The following is a 22,963-nucleotide window of genomic DNA, read 5'->3' on the forward strand; positions in this document are numbered from 1 at the left end:
CATCTCACAACAAATGACATTGAAATCAGTGGAATTCAATAAGATTTCAATACTACGGTAAACAAATGAGACAAAACTGAAACATAACCATGATATCGAAGAAACAAATGAGATGTTAACAAGAAGTTATTTAATCCGCTCGATATACATTGTGCGTGGCCATTAATAAGCAGATTTATTGCTGAGATCGGAATCTCTCACTTTAGAACCCAGAAGGAAGTAGTACACCGCGTTTTACAGAACCAAGTCATTGCTTCTGTCATGTGTCCTGATCTTGAAAACAATACTGTGTCTTGCTTCATCTAATGTAGATAGAGATTTGGAAGCGAAACAGAAATGATTCATCAAGTTAGACATTTCCAGTGACGTTACATAAGAGACCAATCTGCAAAAAACATGAAAGACCCAGACCCAGCTGAAAATGATGGTGTACACTATATAGGCTTACAAAGACTTGGTTTAATGGGACCTCTTAAGCAATGTATTTCCACATGAACAAAGCTTAAAATGGATTTCATTTGTCTTAATTAGAATCCACAGTATATCGTATCCGTCGCTCTCCGTCCTCAATGCCACACACTTACCAATGTAACATACAACATGTACTTTTTAACACTACATGTACGATAACAAATAAATATCCTCGTTACTAGTCATGAAGCGCAAACAGTCCGGAATGACTATAATGTACAAATTGTTCTTGGTGGTGATAGACTCGCTTAGAACTGGCAATGCCTCTGGCAAAAGAAGAAGAAAAGAAGCAAAAACATAGAAAAGAAAAAGGATCAGTCCACTGATATTTGTTCTTCTTTTGTTCAAAATACAAAATATCTGCCCAGTGTCTCCGTTGATATGTGGATGTATATTGATCTGAGCTGGAAATACAATTTTTTCAATGGCTGCTTGTAGTTAGATGTAAAGAGGCGTCTCCTGTCCGGTAAGGAGCCTGAACATCGCTGCCGGCATAGTCTTCATATGGATCTGTTCCATAGAAAAGAAATTCATGTAAATTTATGATTTGCAGGACATAACTCACCAGTTACGACTTAACTTCATTTTCAGCCTAATATGACCATTTCTTCATTCTAAAACTATTTTTCTTTTAATATAAAACATATCTTTTTTTTGTATTATATGTATACACATGATTCTGCTATAGTTCCTTAAAGGATTTACTAAAAACACAGAAAAAGTAGCATGTCTAGTCATATGTCACTGTAGATTTAATTACACGGCTTCCATGAATCATATTTCCAATTCTCTGCAAAGTGCGTAGGCACCTTATAAATAAAGAATGATAATGATAATGCTGTCATAAGGCAGCATGTAACATCATTACTTACGCCTAATAGCTGACGTGAACGGCACTTTTACCATAATGACTCGAGTACTTCGAAGATATTGTAATGCTAAAAATGTAATATCCTAATGACAACAGAGTCTTAAAAATGCCAACCTGAAGTTAACAGGATCACTTTCTCTTTTTGGGCAAAAGTCGGTAAATTGCTTGATCAACACAACATATTGAAGCAAATTTAAGCAAAGCGAATCAAAGCTAATTCAATTTGCCTTAAATTTTACAAAAACATTTGTATTAATCAGAATCTGATTTTTTTGTGATTTACTTTAGACAAATAGAGGGTCAAGAAGTGGTTAAAAAACATTATAGAGAACATACAATCTAGTATCACATCAGAATGAGCCAGTGACCCTCTATCATGAGCCAGTGACCATCTATCATGAGCCAGTGACCATCTATCATGAGCCAGTGACCCTCTATCATGAGCCAGTGACCATCTATCATGAGCCAGTGACCATCTATCATGAGCCAGTGACCATCTATCATGAGTCAGTGACCATCAATCTTTGCATTGTGCCCACTGATTAGGGATGAGTGGATCAGTGGAAGTTCACTTTCTGGTACCCGACCAGAACTTTATTCCAAAATTCGATTCAGGGACCAGAACTGTACCTGAACTTGAATCAAACCCCGGACCCCATTGAAAACAATGGGGACCCAAACTTTTGATGTTGAAAATTCCCTCTCTCTCTTCACGGATCTCTGAACAGTGCAATGGACTTCCAGAAGAAGTCCATGTTCGGTGATTAGCACTGGAGACTAACTGTCCAGCACAAACCCTGAACTTTTCAGTTCAGGTTTGCTCATCTCTATTTCTGATGAACCTAATGGATGGGAGGCAAAAGAAACTAATGATAAGTTATTTGCTGTCTAACTATAAATAACTATAGACATACCTTTTATTGTTGTGACCTAACCTCAACTAAAGCCTTTATCTAATGGTATCTTATTACATTAATAGGGAGAGTTAGGGTAAGCATCCAATTAGCGGGGGCGCCATATCTCACTATTGTGTAGGGTCACAACCTCCACGGCTAGGCAGTACCAGTTTAGTCATTTGAATAGGGATTTGCATTTCTCCGGTGTTGTCTGGTATATACATTCAATATACTGTATATCTTTATATAGGAATCTATATACATTCTTTACTCATTATAGTAAAATAAGGTCCTTTTTCTAACGAATACCTTTTAATATTACACAGTTTACTGGTGGTTTAAAATATTTTTGAATAAAATTAATTTTAAGGGATTATATATTCACTTTAGTTAATTCATTCCCTTTGGATGATCAGTTAGTTACTCTACATAAAAAACATTATACTCACCTCTCTTCAGCCGTCCCAGTACCTGTCCCGCTGTCGCAGATCCTCTGATTGACTCTTCTATCTTCTCTACTAGGTCATGCATTCACTAGGCTCCAAGCCATAATGTGTGGCTACGTCGAGCCCCATGTGACCACATGTGGTATGTGAATTGCTTCCCATGTAACACTGTGGGACCTAGTGAATGGCAAACCTGGTCAGAAGGAAGATAGGAGAAAGAAGATAGAAGACATAAGATGGCAGATAGAATTGGAGGATAAGCTGTAGAATGACAGGTACAAAGATGGCTGAGGAGTGTTGAGTGCAAGATATTTTTTAACTCCTTTAAAGCTGATTCACTTTCCCCAGTGAATTGAGCGAATCTGTACAAATTGAATTTTGTGAGATTCGCCCAACTCTATAAAATAAGTCATGATGACTGGGCATTGTTTTTTCAATTTTCTATTATTATTTGAAAACTGTGTTTAAAAGTAACATGTCAGGGCGTGACAATGTACTTCCAGCTCCTCAGCCTCACGCTGAACTCCCTGGTTGGTGTCACTCTCTGATTGATTAACAAGTCGATGGCTCTGAAACACGGCAGAGAATACAGCAGCGACTGAGGAGCTAGAAGTGCATCGCCATGCAATAATAAACTTCCAGATACATGGACAGAATTTCAAAAAGCAATCTATTGCTGATGGAGCATATATAAATATACAGTGACAAAGTCCTGAGAGGGGTTAATCGGCCATGTTTAGTGCTAGGTTGAGTGAATAGCTGTAGAGTGGGTGAAGTTCAGATGATAAATACACAGCCTTCTCGCTCATTGAGTGTTTATTCCTTAGCGGGCGGATCCCCACTGCAACACGGACTGTGCCACACATTATGTTTTGTTTTCTCGTTATGTTTTGTTTTCTCGTTAGGCCAGAAAAGCAGTGTTTCCTCCCCTTCTCCACATAGACATATGATAGTTTATTTTTTGCAGGTAGACTTGTACTTTTCAATGACACCATTTATTTTACCACATAGTGTACTCAAAAATTTGAAAAATATTCCAAGTGTGGTGAAATTGTGAAAAAACACAATTCCAATATTGTTATTTTTGGGAATTGTTTTTAAGGTGCATATTTTTGTGGTAAAAATGCCCATGCAATATCATTCTCCTCATCAATGCGATACCAAACATGTCCAGTTTGTTATTATCCAGTGGGTTGACTTTGCATATGATGTCACTTACTTTTTCATACATAGAGCAGTGTGTCGGGATGCTTGATAAAGCCTTGAAACCGAAACACTGACTCAACCGGAATAAACACCTGGAACGAATTGCATCTATCTTATGAGTGCTGCCTCATCTTTACCAAGGTTGGATTTTACTAGCATGTTGTAATAATGTTTTGTATTGTACTGTGAGAAAATGGAGTCCTTTATGAAATTTGAGGATAGACACATCTAACATGCATACATGCTATAATAATTAATATGTGGTGACTAGACTGATTTTTTTTTTCTACTAAGAATTATATTTGCAGTCACTCATTTTCTCATTTCTTCGGCCTGTAAATCACACAAATAGCAGTGCCATGCCTCCTATTGATTTCATAGAATTTTATGGCCACACATGAATAAAAAATGATAGCAACCTCATCTGTCCTCTTATCGCAATGAACCATACATAACAGAACGGCAGAAAAAAATGGCACTGTGAGGTAAATGGGTTTTATACTTTTTTTTGAAAATCTAAAATCCTTTCTTCTTCACCGCTTTTGAATATCAATTTATCTCATCAATGAAACATCTAAAATAAAATGTTCAAAGCCTTAGGCTGCACAATGCAGCAGAACACAGGATATCAGGGCTGTGGAGACTGACTTGGATATCTAATATTTTCATATCTATCTGAAGCAGCTCGCAAATGAAAGAATATATTCACAGAACTGAATATCTCAATTCATTGCAGCAGATAGTTAATCCTTATGTCCGCTGCCCCTGTAACCAAGATAGGGATATTACAGTCACATTATCAATAGTCAAGCAGCATGTACCCTACTGTGTAAATGGGATCCATTATATATCTCCTAGCACAGAGAATGCTCCAAGCAAAATTGCAAACAATAAAATCTTTACACATTCCAGTAACCTCACATCCTCAAAACAGGCGAATATAAAATGTGTATTTAAAGATGTGCCAATGACTGGCAAGCATTGATCAGCTCTGAATGCTCACTGCCTTGTGTTATAATAACCCCACAGCCCCAAGAAAAGAAGCTTCTTACCTCGCCTACTGAATTGGAAAGCGCTTGGACAATCTTTTCATGAGCTGTGGCCACCACACTTTGTCCATTGATCTCAATGATGCGATGTCCAACCCTTACTCCACCTCTCTCGGCAATTCCCCCTCTCATGAGGCTGCAGATCTACAGTATGGAACAAAGGAAAAAGAAATCAAAGTTTAGAATTCAATATAACAATTGTGGCAAAGTTTCCATAATTTAGTTTTGTTGCTCAAAAATCACGATGACTGTTCTATGTTAAAGGGGATGTGGTTAAATTCTTAACATGCTCTAGGAAGGGAACAAAAATAAAATCAAGATCAGAGAAAAAATACATGGATAAAGATGACCAAATTTAATTTGTGTCAAATTTTAAGGAATTTTCTAAACCCCGTAAATTCAACCTAGTCGTGATTCACTTTTCTCAAATTACCGTACTTAAAATGATTAACAACCTTTTACACATGCTGATTTCATCAGTTGGAGAAGTATCACATGACCTTAAATGGGCTTCTCCATAATGCCTTTCAAAGTCATTACCACACATGGTATATCACTGCCAATCAGCAGGGATTATTATAGCCTGTATAAAAGCAGAAACAGGAAATGCAGCAGCCAATTTAGGACCAATCTGGATAGTGAAATGACATCACAATTCATAGCTTAGCTTTAGAGATAGAAAGTGAAAGTCATAAATCAAAGAAGAAACTGTAAGACTGTATTCACTAGTAGTGGCAATGTGGCCACAGCTGTTGTGGTTCACAATGTGACGGCAGAGCGGTGAAGATTAATGTGGGAGGAAAAGAGAACAGTGTCATACTCATTTTTAAAGCAGCCATTGGCTAGAGAGAGCATTCAATTCACTGTCAATTGAATTTCCTGAGAAAATTTGTCAAATCTGGCAAATTTGAATTTTAAGATTCGCATTTACTACATGCATATAATATGAGAGGAATATTGAAAGCAACCCTCAAATATTCATCAAAACGTATCTTGAAATTCCTAAGTAATGGACCAGAAATTAAGTATTGTAAATTACATGCTCAAACTGCTCGCACACGTCGATTTTAAATGCAATCTTCATGGATCAAAGTTTTTATAATCAGTGATAATTATCTGAAAAATTTGAAACATTTTCTTAAAAATGGCACACATTAAATCTTAGCCTGATTGCATCTTCACATCATCAAAATGGTAAAAAGCACTTAATTAAGGAAAAATCTGTCAAAACATTGATGTTTTAGCTAATTTCTGAAGAGCTTCTAAAGCCTTTCTCTAAGACTATAAAATTGAAGGTTAGAAAGTAATACTAATTGAAGAGAACACTTGTGAAATATGTTCTGTTGTAGCTTGTAACGCACAGCAGCACTTAAAGAGAAACAGTCACTAGGTCAAAAGTAGCCACTTGGTTGTCCTTATTTTATTCCTGGTGCTCCTCTGAATATTCCATTTTTTTTTTGGGGGGGGGGAGGGTGTATGCCATAGTGTTCCAGAGATATAGGGCTATTTCAGGGTTACTTTTTATAGTCTTTACAAGAGGGTGTTGCTCACAGTGTGTCCCTGCGAATTGACATACCGGTATGTCCTGGCGATCATACGGCCACAACAGCACCACCAGGAGCTCATCTTAAGTTATAGCCAAGACCCAGTTATCACTGCCCCTGGCTGTTTAACCCCCTAAATGCTGCAATAAATAGCGATGGCAGCATTTAAAAGGCAGGGAGAGGGGGGAAGCTCATCTCCCATCCGATCGGCTCCCCCGTGACATCATCGCAGGGGGCCTGATGGTTGCACATGATGACCTCCTGATCTGTCAGCTACAGAGGACTGCATAAAATAACGCCTGGAGCATGGTCTAAGAGGCTTCTGACAGTGCAGCACTGACAGGTAAAATGCAAAAAAAATTAAATTTAAAAAAATTATAAATATATAAATAAACAGAATAAAGAACAAAAACTGGAAAAAATATACCAATAAATACATATATTTGTGTTAAAGCAAAAATAAACAAAAAACCAGTACACATGAACTGCTGTTTTTTTCCATTCTGCTTCCCAAAAGTCTGAATTGAATAGATCAGAAAATGTTATGTGCCCAAAAATGGTACGAATAAAAACATCAACTTGTCCTGCAAAAAAAAAAGCACTCACATGACTGACAGCAGAAATATGAAAAAATATAGCCCTCAAAATATGGGGATGCAAAAACTTTGTTTTGTAAAAAAAAATTGGTTTTTAGTGTGTGATAAAAAAACTGATATAAATATGGTATCGCTGTAATCAAACTGACCCAAAGAATAAAACCCCTTTATTACTTAAACTGCAGGAGGTACAGCGTAAAAAATAAATAAACACAATTCTTCACCTGCTATTGATTTGTTCATTTTGCCTCGCAAAGATTGCAGTAAGGCTGGGTGCACATTTATCCTTTGCTTTAAGATGACTGAGGATTTCCATGTAAATCTCTAAAATACGTGATTCAGGAGGAATCCCAGGCAAAATGTTCTGAAAAGGAGACCACTGAAAAGGTGTCAGACGGAGTCCAGAGTAACACTGTAGCCTCTAAAGTGAATGGATCCCTCAGGTGACAGAGTCCCTTTAAGGACGCTTCAAATGCGACATGGCATCTGTAATTTATTTCAGCCAAAATTGTGCTCCAGAGTTCAAATGGTGCTCCTTTCCTTCCGAGCCCTGTTGTGTGCCCAAACAGTAGTTTTCCACCACATATGAGGTATCGGTGTACTCAGAAGAAATTGCACAACAGATTCTGAGATGATAGAATCTGTTGTGCAATTTCTTCTGAGTACACCATCCATTGAAGCATTCCAGAGTTATTTCCCCATAAAGTGACACTCATCAGAATTGTAAAATTTGGCCGGGTCACAAAGTGGAAAACTGGTGAAGGGGTTAAAGACCATTTGACACTCACTTTTGCCAAATCTAGCAACAAGGTGCTCTGAGGACTGATATGCAAAAATTGAAAAGTAGATTCGACAGAAAACTATTTTACTGTTTCTATTTTGATCTTTCCATCCCTTCTTTGATCAGTGCTGGCTCCTTACTTCAGTTTATTACCATGTCACACCTCCATGTGACTCCTTTTCCGAACATCTTCCTGGCCTGTAGAATAACCTGATAATAGGGTTCTGTCAAAGGCTTGCTGCTGTCTCTACCCCCAGTGAAAAAACTGAGTCAGAATACCAAATCCTAGGATATCTCGCGCTGCAGGTCTTGGTTCTACACTTGCATAAGCCATCCTGTGATGTGCTACTCTAAACCTTTTTTTTCTATAATTTATTTGCGTTTCACGGAAAGTAATCTACTCCACATGACCACAGTAGGCATTGTGCAGAGAAGCCAACCTGGGACCACAGTTCAGAAATATTGAGAACATGCATGTCCACAACACAAAACACAGCAGGTTGACAAATCTGGTGTAAACTAGGAAGAACATACGGGCTGTCCCTACAGACTTGTGCCAAGATAAATATGTTTCACTTAAATTATTTCATATTTAAAAAATGATCATCTTCTTAAAGGGAACCAGTCACCCCCAAAATCGAGGGTGAGCTAAGCCCACCAGCATCGGGGGCTTATCTACAGCATTCTGTAATGCTGTAGATAAGCCCCCGATGTATCCTAAAAGATGAGAAAGAGAGGTTATATTATACTAACCTGGGCGGGTGGTCCGATCCGGTGGGCGTCGTGGTCCGGTCTGGGGCCCCCCATCTTCATAGGATGACGTCTTCTTCTGGTCTTCACGCTGTGACTCCGGAGCAGGCGTACTTTGTCTGCCCTGTTGAGGGCAGAGCAAAGTATTGCAGTGCGCAGGTGCCGGGAAAGGTCAGAGAGGCCCGGCGCCTGCGCACTGCAGTACTTTGCTCTGCCCTCAACAGGGCAGACAAAGTACACCTGCGCTGGAGCTGCAGCGTGAAGACCAGAAGAGGACGTCATCTGATGAAGATGGGAGGTGCCGGACCGGACCGCGACACCCATCGGACCGGACCGGGACCGACCCTGGGTGAGTATAATCTAACCTCTTTTTCTTATATTTTAGGATACATAGGGGCTTATCCACAGCATTACAGAATGCTGTAGATAAGCCCCTGATGCTGGTGGGCTTAGCTCACCCTTGATTTTGGGGGTGACATGTTCCCTTTAAGAGACAATTGATCTAGATGTAATGCTTATGGTGAAGATACCCCTCTAAAAGAAACTTATCACAAGTACCGATACCACTTAGATTAGTTATTTTTTATATGATTTCATAGTTGTTCTAGAGGCTATCGCTAGTGCCAGTGTTAGATATGCTTGACCATGCTGAATGGAGAACATTGACTTTTTGGCAACCTGACCCTTTAGTCTTGCACTATTTTTCCTATAGAAGTGTTTCTGTCTGCTCACACTAAAAATGCCCCATTAAGCCAACTCAAAAGAAGATTTAGGCATTTGGAAAGTCTAATTGAGCTTTATCTCTCATAAACGAAGATAAAAAATGATCTAGGATAAAAATTAATTTGATCTATAATCTTAATTACCCTTCTTAATTCCATTAATCTTACATTAAAAAAGAAGTATTGCTGTGGCAGAAGTAAAGAAAAGTTAAAAGCAAGCAATAAAGCATGCAATGTGATAACCTTTTTACAAAAGGATACAAATATAAGAGAAATTTTAACACTTATTTAAATACTGTAACAATCTATATATATATAATTGTCCAAGGGTCTGTCTGTCTGTAACCGAAATGCCGAGTTGCTGACTGGTTGCACCTGGCCAGCCTCGACCAATCAGCGTTCATAAATAAACTACATATATATACTAGAACAAGAATAACATGAAAGACAGTCTGTCAGGGAGAGAATAACATGGAGGACAGTCTGTGAGGAAGAGAATAACATGGAGAACAGTCTGTGAGGGAGAGAATAACATGGAGGACAGTCTGTGAGGGAGAGAATAACATGGAGGACAGTGTGTGAGGGAGAGAATAACATAGAGGACAGTGTGTGAAGGAGAGAATAACATGGAGGACAGTCTGTGAGGGAGAGAATAACATGGAGGACAGTGTGTATTTGAGAGAATAACATGGAGGACAGTCTGTGAGGGAGAAAATAACATGGAGGACAGTGTGTATTTGAGAGAATAACATGGAGGACAGTCTGTGAGGGAGAGAATAACATGGAGGACAGTCTGTGAGGGAGAGAATAACATGGAGGACAGTGTGTGAGGGAGAGAATAACATGGAGGACAGTCTGTGAGGGAGAGAATAACATGGAGGACAGTCTGTGAGGGAGAGAATAACATGGAGGACAGTCTTAGAGGGAGAGAATAACATGGAGGTCAGTCTGTGAGGGTGAGAATAACATGGAGAACAGTCTGTGAGGGCGAGAATAACATGGAGGACAGTGTGTGAGGGCTAGAATAACATGAAGGACAGTCTGTGAGGGAAAGAATAACATGAAGTACAGAGTGTGAGGGAGAGAATAACATGGAGGACAGTCTGTGAGGGAGAGAATAACATGGAGGACAAATATCCAAACAAAAGAAGTTGAACCGCAGCCTATAATAATCAGATCTCCAAGGACAAAAGGGCGCATGTCAGAACCAGGGAGACCATCCCAAAAAGAGTTCCATATCCAAAAAGGTCAAAAAGACAGCGCCACAATGGATAGTGAGAAACATATGGAGCGCCCCCACGTTAAGGGCAATGGGGTACTCGGTACCGGGTCTATCTCTCTCTCGGTTCTGGGAATGTCACGGTGGCCCAACCCGGTCCATGGCCCTTCTGAGGGGCGTCCAATTAAAGGTGAAGTTTGTCTGGTGTTCGTGACGCCACCTGTGGTATTCGGTCAGGGTGACCGACGCTGCTTAGAGGTCCGCTGGGGTGATGGAGTGGCAGCTAGATGGTATACCTTCCCACAGGTGAAGTATGTCCCCAGGGCTTCCCAAGATGTGTAGGTGGTGATGGTGGACGTTGTAAGTCGCAATGAATAACGAGGACACAAGGTTGCAGTCTCTTTACCTTTTACTGAAGACTTCAGCGTCCACAGTTCAGAGTACCATTCACAGGGTTGGCAGAGTCTGGCCGGTCTGAAGGCACATCCAGGGCTCCCTTGTGCAGGTGGAAATCAGTAGCCTTCCTACTAGCGCCTGTGTGTTGTAGTACCTCCCTGCTGAGCACCACGGGATAGTCCTTACAACTTTCTTGGATGTTTCTGATGTTCTCTCTCTGTCCCCCAGATGATATGGATAGGACAACCCGTATGATGGGGTAGGCCTGGAGCTATTTTATAGGGATCCCAGAGACGCCCCTCTCCCACAATTTGCCTCCGTGTCTTCATAGGTATTAAGGTCGGGCAACCAACTTGGAATTTACTGTCCTGCCGGTCTCTGAAGTAATGCGTAGAGCCTATTACTCCCTCGGTGTTCCGGCCACCGGCTACGTGCCTCAGAAGGAGGCTGCTGATCTTGGGGCAGGACTCCTCCCGGTATTATCTCCTTGTGCTGTGACCTCGTTTCTCACTCTCCACAATATACTTCGCTTCGTGTCCTTTCTTAGGATGCTGCCGCAATGGGTGCAGGCGCAGCTCCGTAACGCTCTGTCTCGTGCTTGGCCTCTTTCAGGATCCCACCCCTGACAGGGACCCTCTGTCTGCAGCTCAGATGTTCCTCCTTCTCCCCCTGTCTGCCTGACAGGTCCTCTCTGGGTCAAACCCATGTAGCTTCTCTCTAACTTCCTATCCAACCCACCAGTTTTACCCGTGTGTGAGGAGTGGTCTAGTAGATAGAACCTTTGCTCCCCTTGGTGGACTGGAGTGTGAAGTGTAGTGTGTGACTGATACATGGCAAGGTGAACTCCTTTAGTACCATCAGACGTAATATCACTCCCCCTGGTGGAAGAGCGACATTACTGCAACGACCAGGACTCTGGGGCACTGCATATAGCTTACATTTTAATCTGCCTCCTGCGGTCTTGGATAAGAAACGTGATGACTTATTGGTTCCAAAGATGGCTGTTAAATCTAAAAAGAGGATACCATTTGTGACAAAATATAATAGTATGAGTAAAAGAATCTCTGGTATTATATGAAGACATTGGTCATTGCTGCTGGGTAGGGGCCACACTGATGTTGATGAATTTCAATTACCTCCACTGTTTTCCTATAGGAGGAATAGGAATTTAAGAGATGAGTTGGTTATGTCTGACATAGGCAGCTTTAAGAAAGATCTGCAAACCACCCTAAGCCGTCCGAGTCTTGGCAATTTCCCCTGTCTTGGGTGTGCATGCTGTAACAACATGGTTAAGGGAGCTTTCTTTTGCCATCCATGCCCAGGAAAGAAATATGAGGTATGGAAACGATATACATGTACGAGCAGTTACATGGTCTATGTCCTGAGTTGCCCGTGTGGTCTCTTCTATGTGGGAGAGACCACTATGGAGGTTACAGCGAGAATAAGAAAGCATAAGAGCACTATCAGGACTGGGTTGACGGAACTTCCTGTACTGAGACATTTTCATGAAATGGGACATTCAGTCAATCAATTAAGATACAGAGTGATAGATGATGTGCCTGTTCTAAGGCGAGGTGGGGACAGTATCTCTCTTTTGAAGAGAAAAGAATTAAGGTGGATATTTGAGCTTGATATCCTTCATCCGAAGGGAATGAACATTGATTATCAACAGAGCTGTCTTCTTTAATATTCTGTAGGTTTCTAATGTGGTACCTTATTAGTATATTGTTTTTAACTGTATTATATACTTATCCTGTTCTCTTTGAGAGCCGTATCATCATTTTGGGTGATGGTGCTATTAGGGGATGTTTTGAGAGATATACTCTATATGAGCAGTTGTATATGTATACATCCCCATTCCTTAGTGTAGTTCGGTGCTTATGTTCCTATGGTTATGCATTGATGAATCTAATTCTGTCACAGACTCAACAAGGACTTTTCCACTTATAGGGTATTTATATTTATATTTTTGAGGTTACTAGCTAAAATGCAGTTTGGTCTTTGACTATAATATTAAAATAACCCCTGCTGGGGGTATATATATATATTAAAAACTGTCTTTTGGGGTAATATATAGGCTATTAGCCTTTGGTGTCCCTTGTATGAAATTTGGATTATGTCCTTGTTGGGTCTGCTAAATGTCTGGACTATGTATCCCGTGTATATTGTATGATTTTTTATGTGGTATTGATGGGAAGGTATGTGGTGATTAAGGTTTTTTTGTCCCATTGGACGTGATATTTTATATGAGCTCTTTGTATGGTTCGTAAAAAGATGAATTGTTGTTTACTAATCTGTATATTTGTTTCAATTATATCTTTTTTTGTTTTTCTGTTTGCGCCCATGCTATACACTGATGTGTTCACATTCATTACAAACTCAATAAGGACATCTTTTGTCAGGCTTTATGTTTATACCCATTATTGTTTAATAAAGATTTTTCCTTTATAGGGTGTCTGTATCCCCGGGATTGTTAATTAAAAGGTTAAAATCTCCCCTGGAAGTAATATATGGGCTATTCGCCTTTTGTGTCCCCTGTGATATATATAAGGTAGGTCCTTATCGGGTCTGTTGGATGTTGAGACTATGTACTCTGTATATGCCATATGGGGCTGTATTTAACATCGATAGGTATCTAACATCTGAGGCTTATGGTTTATTTACTGTGTGATTATGTTCACATCGATGTCATTCATAATAAGAGGAAATGGTGTACATAAACATGTGCACCTTCCATAATGATATGTCTCAATTTTTATTTTTTTATTTTTCATTATGTTTTTGTCATTTTGCATACTGTGGATCCTTATAGGTTACTGCAAATTAATTTAACAATTTAGATTATTTGTTCCATATATATTATCTGGACCAGCATGACTGGATGTATACACCATGGATGGAGATATATGAGGAATTTGTGCCAAGTGTAGTAAAGAGCGTGGAGGACTTATCTGTGCTAATGCCATGGGAGGATTTGAGACATGCTCAGATGAGACAACCGTACGGCTATCTGATGGGATATTAAGGCATGTCAACTGATGTTTGCGGAGCACATAGCTGTGCGGATATCACTTGAGAATTTGAGACATGTGTGGATGGGACAGCTGCTCGGACGCCATATGAGAAGATTGGACATGCACAATGGTGCGCGCTGCATGATGGGACAGCGGCGTTATCTATCACATGGTGTGGTACTTTTTATTGGACTATAGCCTCCATAGACACACCTGTGGGGGTGGCTATCGTTATGGTAACCAGAAATGCTATGTAATGATAGGTGGGACTTTGTGTGTTTACATTCTTACAGCGGGATACATATTATATCTTTTTGTGCATGGACATATGTATAAGAGCGATCAGAGTTAGTAGTTTTTTGTTGGACTAGGTGATAATACGGCTGCTGCTCAACTGGAACGGTTTTTATGATTATATGTGATTTTTTGTTGTAATGTGTTTTTTTCCCATTGTGCTAAATTCGTATTGGTGCTTTGTTAACTAGCGGGTGGTGTTATGTGTATATAATGGTGGTTAGAATGCTATCTACTGTGCTTAACATGGAGGACAGTCTGTGAGGGAGAGAATAACATGAAGGACAGTCTGAGAGGGAGAGAATAACATGGAGGTTAGTCTGTGAGGGCGACAATAACATGAAGGACAGTCCGTGAGGGAGAGAATAACATGGAGGACAGTGTGTGAGGGAGACAATAGCATGGAGGACAGTCTGTGAGGGAGAGAATAACATGGAGGACAGTCTGTGAGGACGAGAATAACATGAAGGACAGTCTGTGAGGGAGAGAATAACATGGAGGACAGTCTGTGAGGGAGAGAATAACATGGAGGACAGTGTGAGAGGGAGAAAATAACATGGAGGACAGTCTGTGAGGGAGAGAATAACATGGAAGTCAGTCTGTGAGGGCGAGAATAACATGGAGGACAGTCTGTGAGGGAGAGAATAACATGGAGGACAGTGTGTGAGGGAGAGAATAAAAATTGTCCCCATTTTTAAGTTTATCATATGGTAATATAAATGGTGTTTTTGAAAACTATAAGCCATCCTGTAGAAAACAAGTTGTCATACAGCGATAGATGACTAATAAAATTTTGACTTTTAAAATAAAGACAGGAGAAAAACAATGTCAGTGTATCCAATGGGTTAAAACTTAAATGTAAGCACCAATGTATATGGTAGCTTACATTTGTAGATGGTGACCCGATTCTAACGCATCGGATATCTACTATATAATCGTCTAACTCTGTCTGTTTGTCTGTAACAGAAATCCCGCGTCGCTGATTGGTCTCCCCAGCTGCCCGCGACCAATCAGCAACAGGCGCAGTCCGGCAGTGAATTTTCTCGGGGTTTAAACTCTGCTGTGCTGATTGGTCGCACCCGGCCAGACGCAACCAATCAGCAATATTGGCTCAGGATTTAAACACCGCTTCACTGATTGGTCGCGCCCGGCTGGCAGCGACCAATCAGCAACAGGCGCAGTCTGGCCATGAATTGGAGCGGGATTTGAACCACGCTTTGCTGATTGGTCAGGCCCAGCCGGCCACGACCAATCAGCGATATTTGCTCGAGATTTATACCCCGCTGCGCTGATTTGTCGCACCCGGCCGGCCGCGACCAATCAGTGATATTGGCGGGGGATTTAAACACCGCTTCACTGATATTGTATATATTTTACCCAGAAAATCCTGTGTATTCATTGCATTATTCTTAAATCTTCATAAATAAACTACATACATATTCTAGAATACCCGATGTGTTAGAATCGGGCCACCATCTAGTGGTCTTTATAATCAGCATGCAAAAGTGTTCTCCATGTCAAGGCCACATACCTGTAAAATATAAATATATTTTTGAAAACGCATACGAAAAGGATTTTATATATCTTAGGTTGACAACAAAGGACATGATCACTCTGCACAAACATCATTGTGGCTTGAGGATACAATAAATAAACCATCAGTTAGGACAGGAAAATCTTCCTATCTTCATTACAAAGTTTTTATTATTTTTTACAAGAATCAAAGAAACAAAAGATGTGCAGGGACCAAAGTATTTGCCAAAAGACACACACATGCACAGGGGGTATCTGAAAATGTATTTGAGACACAGACGCCGGAAGATATATACGGTATATAATTTTTTTAAAACTTTGTCAATAAAAATTCATTTTTTTGCAATATACTTTGATCCTTGCATATTTTTTGGTTTAGTTGGTCGTGACCATGCTCTTAGGACTCCCTACTCTTCCTAGGGTTACAATTTTTTTTTTACATGTTTAATGGCAATGGGTGCACCTCTAAGTTCTGGGCTACAATTTTAGTTCTATTAATCAATAATTGTGAGTATGATATCGGTAAAAACTATTGACAAAAAAACAATTTTCTGCTATATATCCTAACTTCTACTCAAAACGGCAAATATTCCAGGTATGATAACTTGGCTTCCTATGCACAATCTCTAGCTCCTGATCACCAGTAATAAAGTATAATAATATACTCTAGGTCAATATCTTGCAGAACAAATCTTTCTAAACCTGGAGCACATAAAAAAAAGATTTCCCAGCTTCCCTGTAAGTGTTGAAAGCTTTGGCGGTCAGTTTCACTAAGCTGAAATATGTAGGTAGATGCAGTGTTATTCTGATTAATGCCGTCCCCACTCTGGACTGCTCAGCGTGTAGAAAGCTCTCATGGGGGTGTTAGCTATAAAATAATGTTAAAACTGTACATCTTGGGCTTTACGAGCCTTCAGGAGCTCTTCTATAGAGAGGGCAATTTAAAGCTATTTAGCCTCTACTCTTTAGTTCCCTGTGGAACGACTCATATGTAAAGATAAGCTACATGCATTAATCTGGTTGTGCATTAATTTAACACAGATTAGTGCCTTATCCTATAAATATTGCCTCACAATTATGGGAAGAGAAGAACTGCTATCCTCGCGGTATACCATTGCCTAAGGCAGCCTCTTCTACAACACACTCGATATATTTTCTTAATTTTATTTCTTCATGATGATTTAACCCATAGCTATATTTTTATTGCATTGTCCCTTGCCTACATATCTCAACATCCATTCTTTGTATTCCTGCAGTACAAGAACCATAACTTTATTTCAGCACACCCCAAGGAATAAAATCCCTCACAATTACTCACTTGATATAGGAAGATATTTATTCGAATACAGTTGCATGGTTTTACGATGCTTGCCTCCCAACATATGTAGAAGCAGCAATGTCCCTATTACCACTATTTAAGACACTCAGATGGACAAAAAACAGAGAAAAAACATATGTCTGTTTCCAACATCATCCCCACGGATCTATTCAATCCAAATTAGATCACCATCTAACACTATAGTGATCTACTCTAAGCTAAGTCTAGTAAAATCATAGGTGGTTCAGCCATTCAAATATGGACATTAATATGCACTAGTGTTACTTTTCCCATATACCCTACTGGTGAATTCTGAGATAATGAAGGGGAGTTCTCTGTCTGTTGGAGATCCTTATTTCTTGGCCGCAGTAGAGCGCCGATATAAAGAGTATCTTTAACTCTGGAACCCCGGTACAGTCCTGCATTGCACAGACAATGTATTTTTCATGCTTCATTTCCCCTCAGGGGCATGCAAAGAAAACAAACACTTACTAACATGTTCCCCCACTGATTACAACTGATGAATAAAAGTCACAGCAGAGGAATCATTAATGATCAACTTATTGAAGGGAACCCTTCTAACAAATCATGCATGTAGAGGGAAATAAAGATTTGTATATGCTTAAAGAGTATCTGTCAGTAGGAGCCACCTTCCTAGGCCATCTATAAGAGCATGTAAGTCATAGGAAGTTGAATAAAATGATACCTTGATATTTGGGATTCAGGGTCTTATTCCCAAGAAATAAATGTTTTTATTAATGTGTAAATAAGCTGTTAAGATCTAAAGCGCAGATAGGGTCTTATACGGTAGACTCAGTATGATCCCAATCGGATTATACTGACCTGATGTGTCCATTAGACACATTCAAATATGGATGACAGCTGCAGCAGATCCACAAGTCAGCAAGTTTTTGTGGAGTAGTTCAAACGAGGTGTAATAGAACAACTGTGGTTTATTCAACGCATTTCTAAATGTAAAATTACATCCTCAGGAAGCAACCACAGATCTTTGGTATAGACATAGATGTCTGTGTGAATCTGACTTATTAAATGAAGGTTGATATTATCAGTATGAGACATGTAGATCTGGAGAGCAGACTGTAAATCATTACATGTCACACTTTGAACATCAGCTTTCATTTATAATAAGCTCCGGAGGCAGATTCTCAGGGAGATCTATGTCCGGCCCTAAAGATCTTAACAGCTTATTTACATATAAGAAAAACATTGATTTCTCTGGAATAAGACATCGGATCACAATTATAGTATCATTGTATTCAGCTTCCTGTGACCTACATGCCCATATAGACGGCTTGGGGGGGGGTTGATCTTACTGCCAGATTCCCTTTAAATCCCTTCTTCTTAATATCAAAATTGGGAGAAGATCCTGTAAAGGTAAATTGAAGATATGTGCTGAAATGTAAAAATATCTATTGACTAGTTCCTTTAATTTGTCCTGTTCCAGATACCAACAGTGAGCAGTTTCCAGATTTTTATTTTACAAGTATCACTTTACTAATAATACATATCACATATCATTTTTTCAATACTGGAAAAATATTTAAATGTGGACAACGCCTTTAAATAGAATCTGCCATCAGGATTTCACCCCCAAATCTTTAATATACACATGTAAGTCTTTCAAATAAAAGTCTAGCAATATTGAATTGAATTGATATACAAATGAGCTTCGGGGGGGGAGGGGAGCTCTTCCCAAACCTCTGTCACTCCGCTTCTATTTCCCATCCAGTGTCACCTCCTCCTGCTTGATTGACAGCCTCTATCCTGTGTGACTTCAAACAAAGAAGGTGACAGTCAAGCAAGAGGAGGCAGTGCTGGGCAAGGAATAGAGGCTTGGGAAGAGCTCCCTGCATTGAAAGCACTTCAGCCTCATTTGCATATCCATTCAAAGGCTGCTTTCTCAGTGAGGGAGGAACAGACTGATCATGAAAAGGTATTGCTGCACTTGTGTTTGATAGAGCTACATGTGCATATAATTAGTTCTGGGGTGAAATCCTGCTGACAGATTGCCTTTAAAGGAATTTCCCATATTTAAATATTTTTTCAGTATTGAAAAAAGAATATGTATATAGGTGGTGTCTGCAGCGCCCCAGAGTCCTGGTTGCTGCAGTAATGTCATTCTTCCACCAGGAGGAGTGGTATTACGTCTGATGGCACTAAAGGAGTTCATCTTTCCATGTATCACGGCATCACAACACACTTCACACTCCAGACCATCAGGGGGAGCCATGCTCCTATCTAGTAGGGCACTCCTCACAGAAGGGTAAAATTGGTGGTTTGGACAGAAAGTTAGAGAGACGCTGGCTGGGCTTTGCCCAGGCAACACCTGTCAGGCAGACAGGGGGAGAGGAGGAACATCTGAGCTGCAGACTGAGGGTCCCTGTCAGGGGTGGGATCCTGACAGAGGACTAGCACAAGATAGAAAGACACGGAGCTGCGCCTGCCCCACGTGCGACAGCATCGTAAGAAAGGACACAAAGAGAATTGTATTGTAGAGAGTGAGAAACGAAGTCACAGCACAAGGAGATAACACCGGGAGGAGTTCTGCCCCGAGACAGGCAGCTTCCTTCTGAGGCGTGCAGCCAGTGGCCGGAACACCGAGGGAGTAATTGACTCTACGCATTACTTCAGAGACCGGCAGGACAGTCAATTCCAAGTTGGCTGCCCGACCTTAATACCTAAGAAGACACGGTGGCATATTGTGGGGGTCGGGGCGTCTCTAGGGTCCCTATAAACAAGCCTCAGGCCATCCCAGTCATACGGGTTTGTCCTATCCATACCATCTGGGGGACAGAGAGAGAGAACATCAGAAACATCCACGAAAGTTGTGAGGACTATCCCGTGGTGCTCAGCAGGGAAGTACTACAACACACAGGCACTAGTAGGAAGGCTACTGATTTCCACCTGGATAAGGGAACTCTGGATTTGCCTTCAGACTGGCCGGACTCTGCCTGCCCTGTGATCTGCACTCTGGACTGTGGACGCTGAAGTCTTTAGTAAAAGGTAAAGAGACTGCAACCTTGTGTCCTCGTTATTCACCGCGCCTTACACCATCACCATCTACACTTCTGGGAAGCCCTGGGGATACACTTCACCTGTGGGAAGGTATACCATCTAGCTGCCATAACATCACCCCAGTGGACCCCTAAGCAGCGTCAGTCACCCTGATCGAACACCACAGGTGGCGTCACGAACACTAGACAAACTACACCTTTAATTGGACGCCCCTCAAAAGGGCCACGGATCGGGTCAGGCCACCGTGACATCCACCGAACCGAGGGACCCGGTACCGAGTACCCCATTGCCCTACTCTGGGGGCGATCCATGTCAACTTCTGAAACAGAAGAAAAACTTTATATATGGAGAAATACTACGAAGTAGAATTCTTTGCTCGTGATGTCTCAAAAACAATGACGCGTGGAATAGATGTGTGAGTGGTTGTTCATTAGTGTTTTGCGCTTGTTCTATCTCCATCATATGATATACCACTGGGACCTGGGTGTAATTTGCAGTGAAATTGTACTTCAACCACATATTGGAAAGTATGGCCCTGTTTTTCAATTACGTGTTGTTGATTTGATGTTGTTTTTAGTAAATTGCTTTTTATAATTGTGAACTGCATTTAAATACTCTAAAGCATTATTTCTGAAGGCCTCTGCTTCTGCTTCTGCTTCAGATGAGAAAAGAGCAGTGCTTACCATACCAGTGAGAGTAAACAGCATCTTTTGTAACAAACAAAGGCTATTATTTGCTTTTATAAATCAGGAACAAAATCACCTAAAAGAAGTGTACAGAAAACGACTTCAGTAGTCCTTATAGGCGGAAGGCATTTGTGCTGCAATGTAGGACTCTCCAGGGCTAATGAGGCTGAAAATAGAGAGCACTGGAGCACAACTATCTCAAACATCAGCAAAGTTTTCCAAGAGACTTATGTTCACTTGGAAAAACAATTACGCACAAATGACCTTGGCTCCTTCTCAAGTGATTTAAATACATTCAAATTACAGAAAGCAAAAAAATGCACTGAGCGTAAACCCCAGAGATACTGACCTATTTTGGAGAGAACACATGTAATTAGACCTAGAACATGTTCTACACTTTCCTGGTGTTAAACCACCTACTCCGGAGAGACTTCCGGGCAGTAAGATATGACATTACTCCTTGAGTACCCTATACTTGTCAGCCTAGTAATAGACAATAACTCCTTTAATTCTGCAAATGGTGCCTTAAAATAATGTGATTTTTCTTATTTCTTTTCATATTCTATTGTAAAATAGTGCAGTAAAATAAGTCACGATTTTGAAACTGGCCTCTCTTTTGTATGGGAGCAATCTACAGTAACGACTATCTGAAATCCATAGATCACATATCAAATAATTTTGCCCCATACAGATCACATCCTGTGGCAATGTAATTTTTTTGGCAGTAACCGAAACATGATTGGTATTAAGCATATAAAATTAATGAAGCTTCTTCTATTAGCTCACATCTCCCATTTATAATTAGTTGCTCACTTTTCCACCATCCCATTAATATCTTAACACAATCTCCATGTTCTGGTGCCCTAACAGTGTTATCCCCAATACTGTGTCTTCTGTGCTGTCAAGTGCTCCAACACCACTACTGAATTCAGTGAACCCCACAATAATGGTGCCAAACACTTAGTGGCAGGACAGCATTAGTGCAATAATAACCTTATCAAGCACACAACATGTTTCTTACCTGTATGTGCACTACTGCCAATCTCTGCGCTTTTCTCCTATGACTGCTTCCTTTTTCCTGTAATCCATGCTCAGTTTTCCAAGTAACCTTGCAAACTCCTTTGACATCATCAACTAAGGTCTTTGTCTTACCATCCATTACTCTCACCGGGCAAATCATCTCTTCAAACTTCTGCTTGTTTACCAACTAGCTACATTAACTTCCTGGCTGAGACCTGTGTTAACCATTCTTCTGCTGTAAGCATAACCAACTATTCACTGCTATACTGGTGCCATTCACATTATAACTCTGCTGCAACAGTGTGAAATCTGTTTGCTACCAAATATCCATAGACGTAACTTTGACACATAGCAAAGTTTTAATACTAGAAGTTGGACCATCTCAATTTGGGTACACCTTTATGCTCGTGGGATGGCTTTTACGTTTTGTTTTATTTTTCATCAAAAATGGTGTTTATTTATATGCACTACTGATTTTACTTATAGCAGGGTATATGTTCATTTTCTTACTATGTTAAGTTTTATCTGTTTCATGGCCAGTGTGAACAAGCTCCTACATTTTGCATACATACCAACTTAGAATCCAGTTTACTTTTTTCGGTAAAATAACCATTTTGCATGTTTATCACTTCTGCAAGCAGTTAATCATTTGTTTTCTAATTGCTAAAGTTGCTATCACTGAAGATCTGTCTGCTGGTAGCATACAACTTCAAATGGCTGGATACCTTCATTTGCCTTCAGTACCATCAATCATTGGTTTGCTGTAAATCTTGGACAAACTTTACTTGTTTAGTTCCAATGCATATCCACACTTCTGGCTCTTTGTATCCTGATCTGCTTGTTTTCCTGCTATCCTGCATACCCTACTGTTCTGGTTCTCACTGTTCCACATACCATCTGGCAAGTTCTGATTCTGGTTAAGAGACTCCACCTTACTAGGTGAGTCCATAACATAGTGCCACAAACTATAATATTGCCACAGGGTGGCAAAAAATATTAGGGGGCTGCTATTTGCTCAGATCCACACTGGTTATGATGGGTAAGATGGCCTCTTTGAGTGTATTTCTTCCACTTTGTACCTCTACAACATTATTGTGATTATAATTTTCTATACC

General features: G+C 40.3%; 1 protein-coding gene across 5 annotated transcripts in view; it reads right to left on the reverse strand.

Annotated features, from left to right (window-relative positions):
• Positions 1–439: 439 nt before the first annotated feature.
• The window catches only part of APBA2 (amyloid beta precursor protein binding family A member 2), a 706,148-nt gene continuing 683,624 nt past the window's right edge, over positions 440–22,963 (reverse strand). For all 5 annotated transcript variants that reach the window (XM_077263902.1, XM_077263901.1, XM_077263904.1 and 2 more), the window contains 2 exons: positions 4,943–5,083; positions 440–981 (listed from right to left, as the gene is read on the reverse strand). In XM_077263902.1, coding sequence (XP_077120017.1) covers positions 910–981; positions 4,943–5,083 — 213 coding nt within the window. In that variant the 3' untranslated portion in view covers positions 440–909. The remainder of the gene's footprint in view (positions 982–4,942; positions 5,084–22,963) is intronic.

Source organism: Ranitomeya variabilis, chromosome 5, assembly GCF_051348905.1.
Source record: "Ranitomeya variabilis isolate aRanVar5 chromosome 5, aRanVar5.hap1, whole genome shotgun sequence".
NCBI lineage: Eukaryota > Metazoa > Chordata > Amphibia > Anura > Dendrobatidae > Ranitomeya > Ranitomeya variabilis.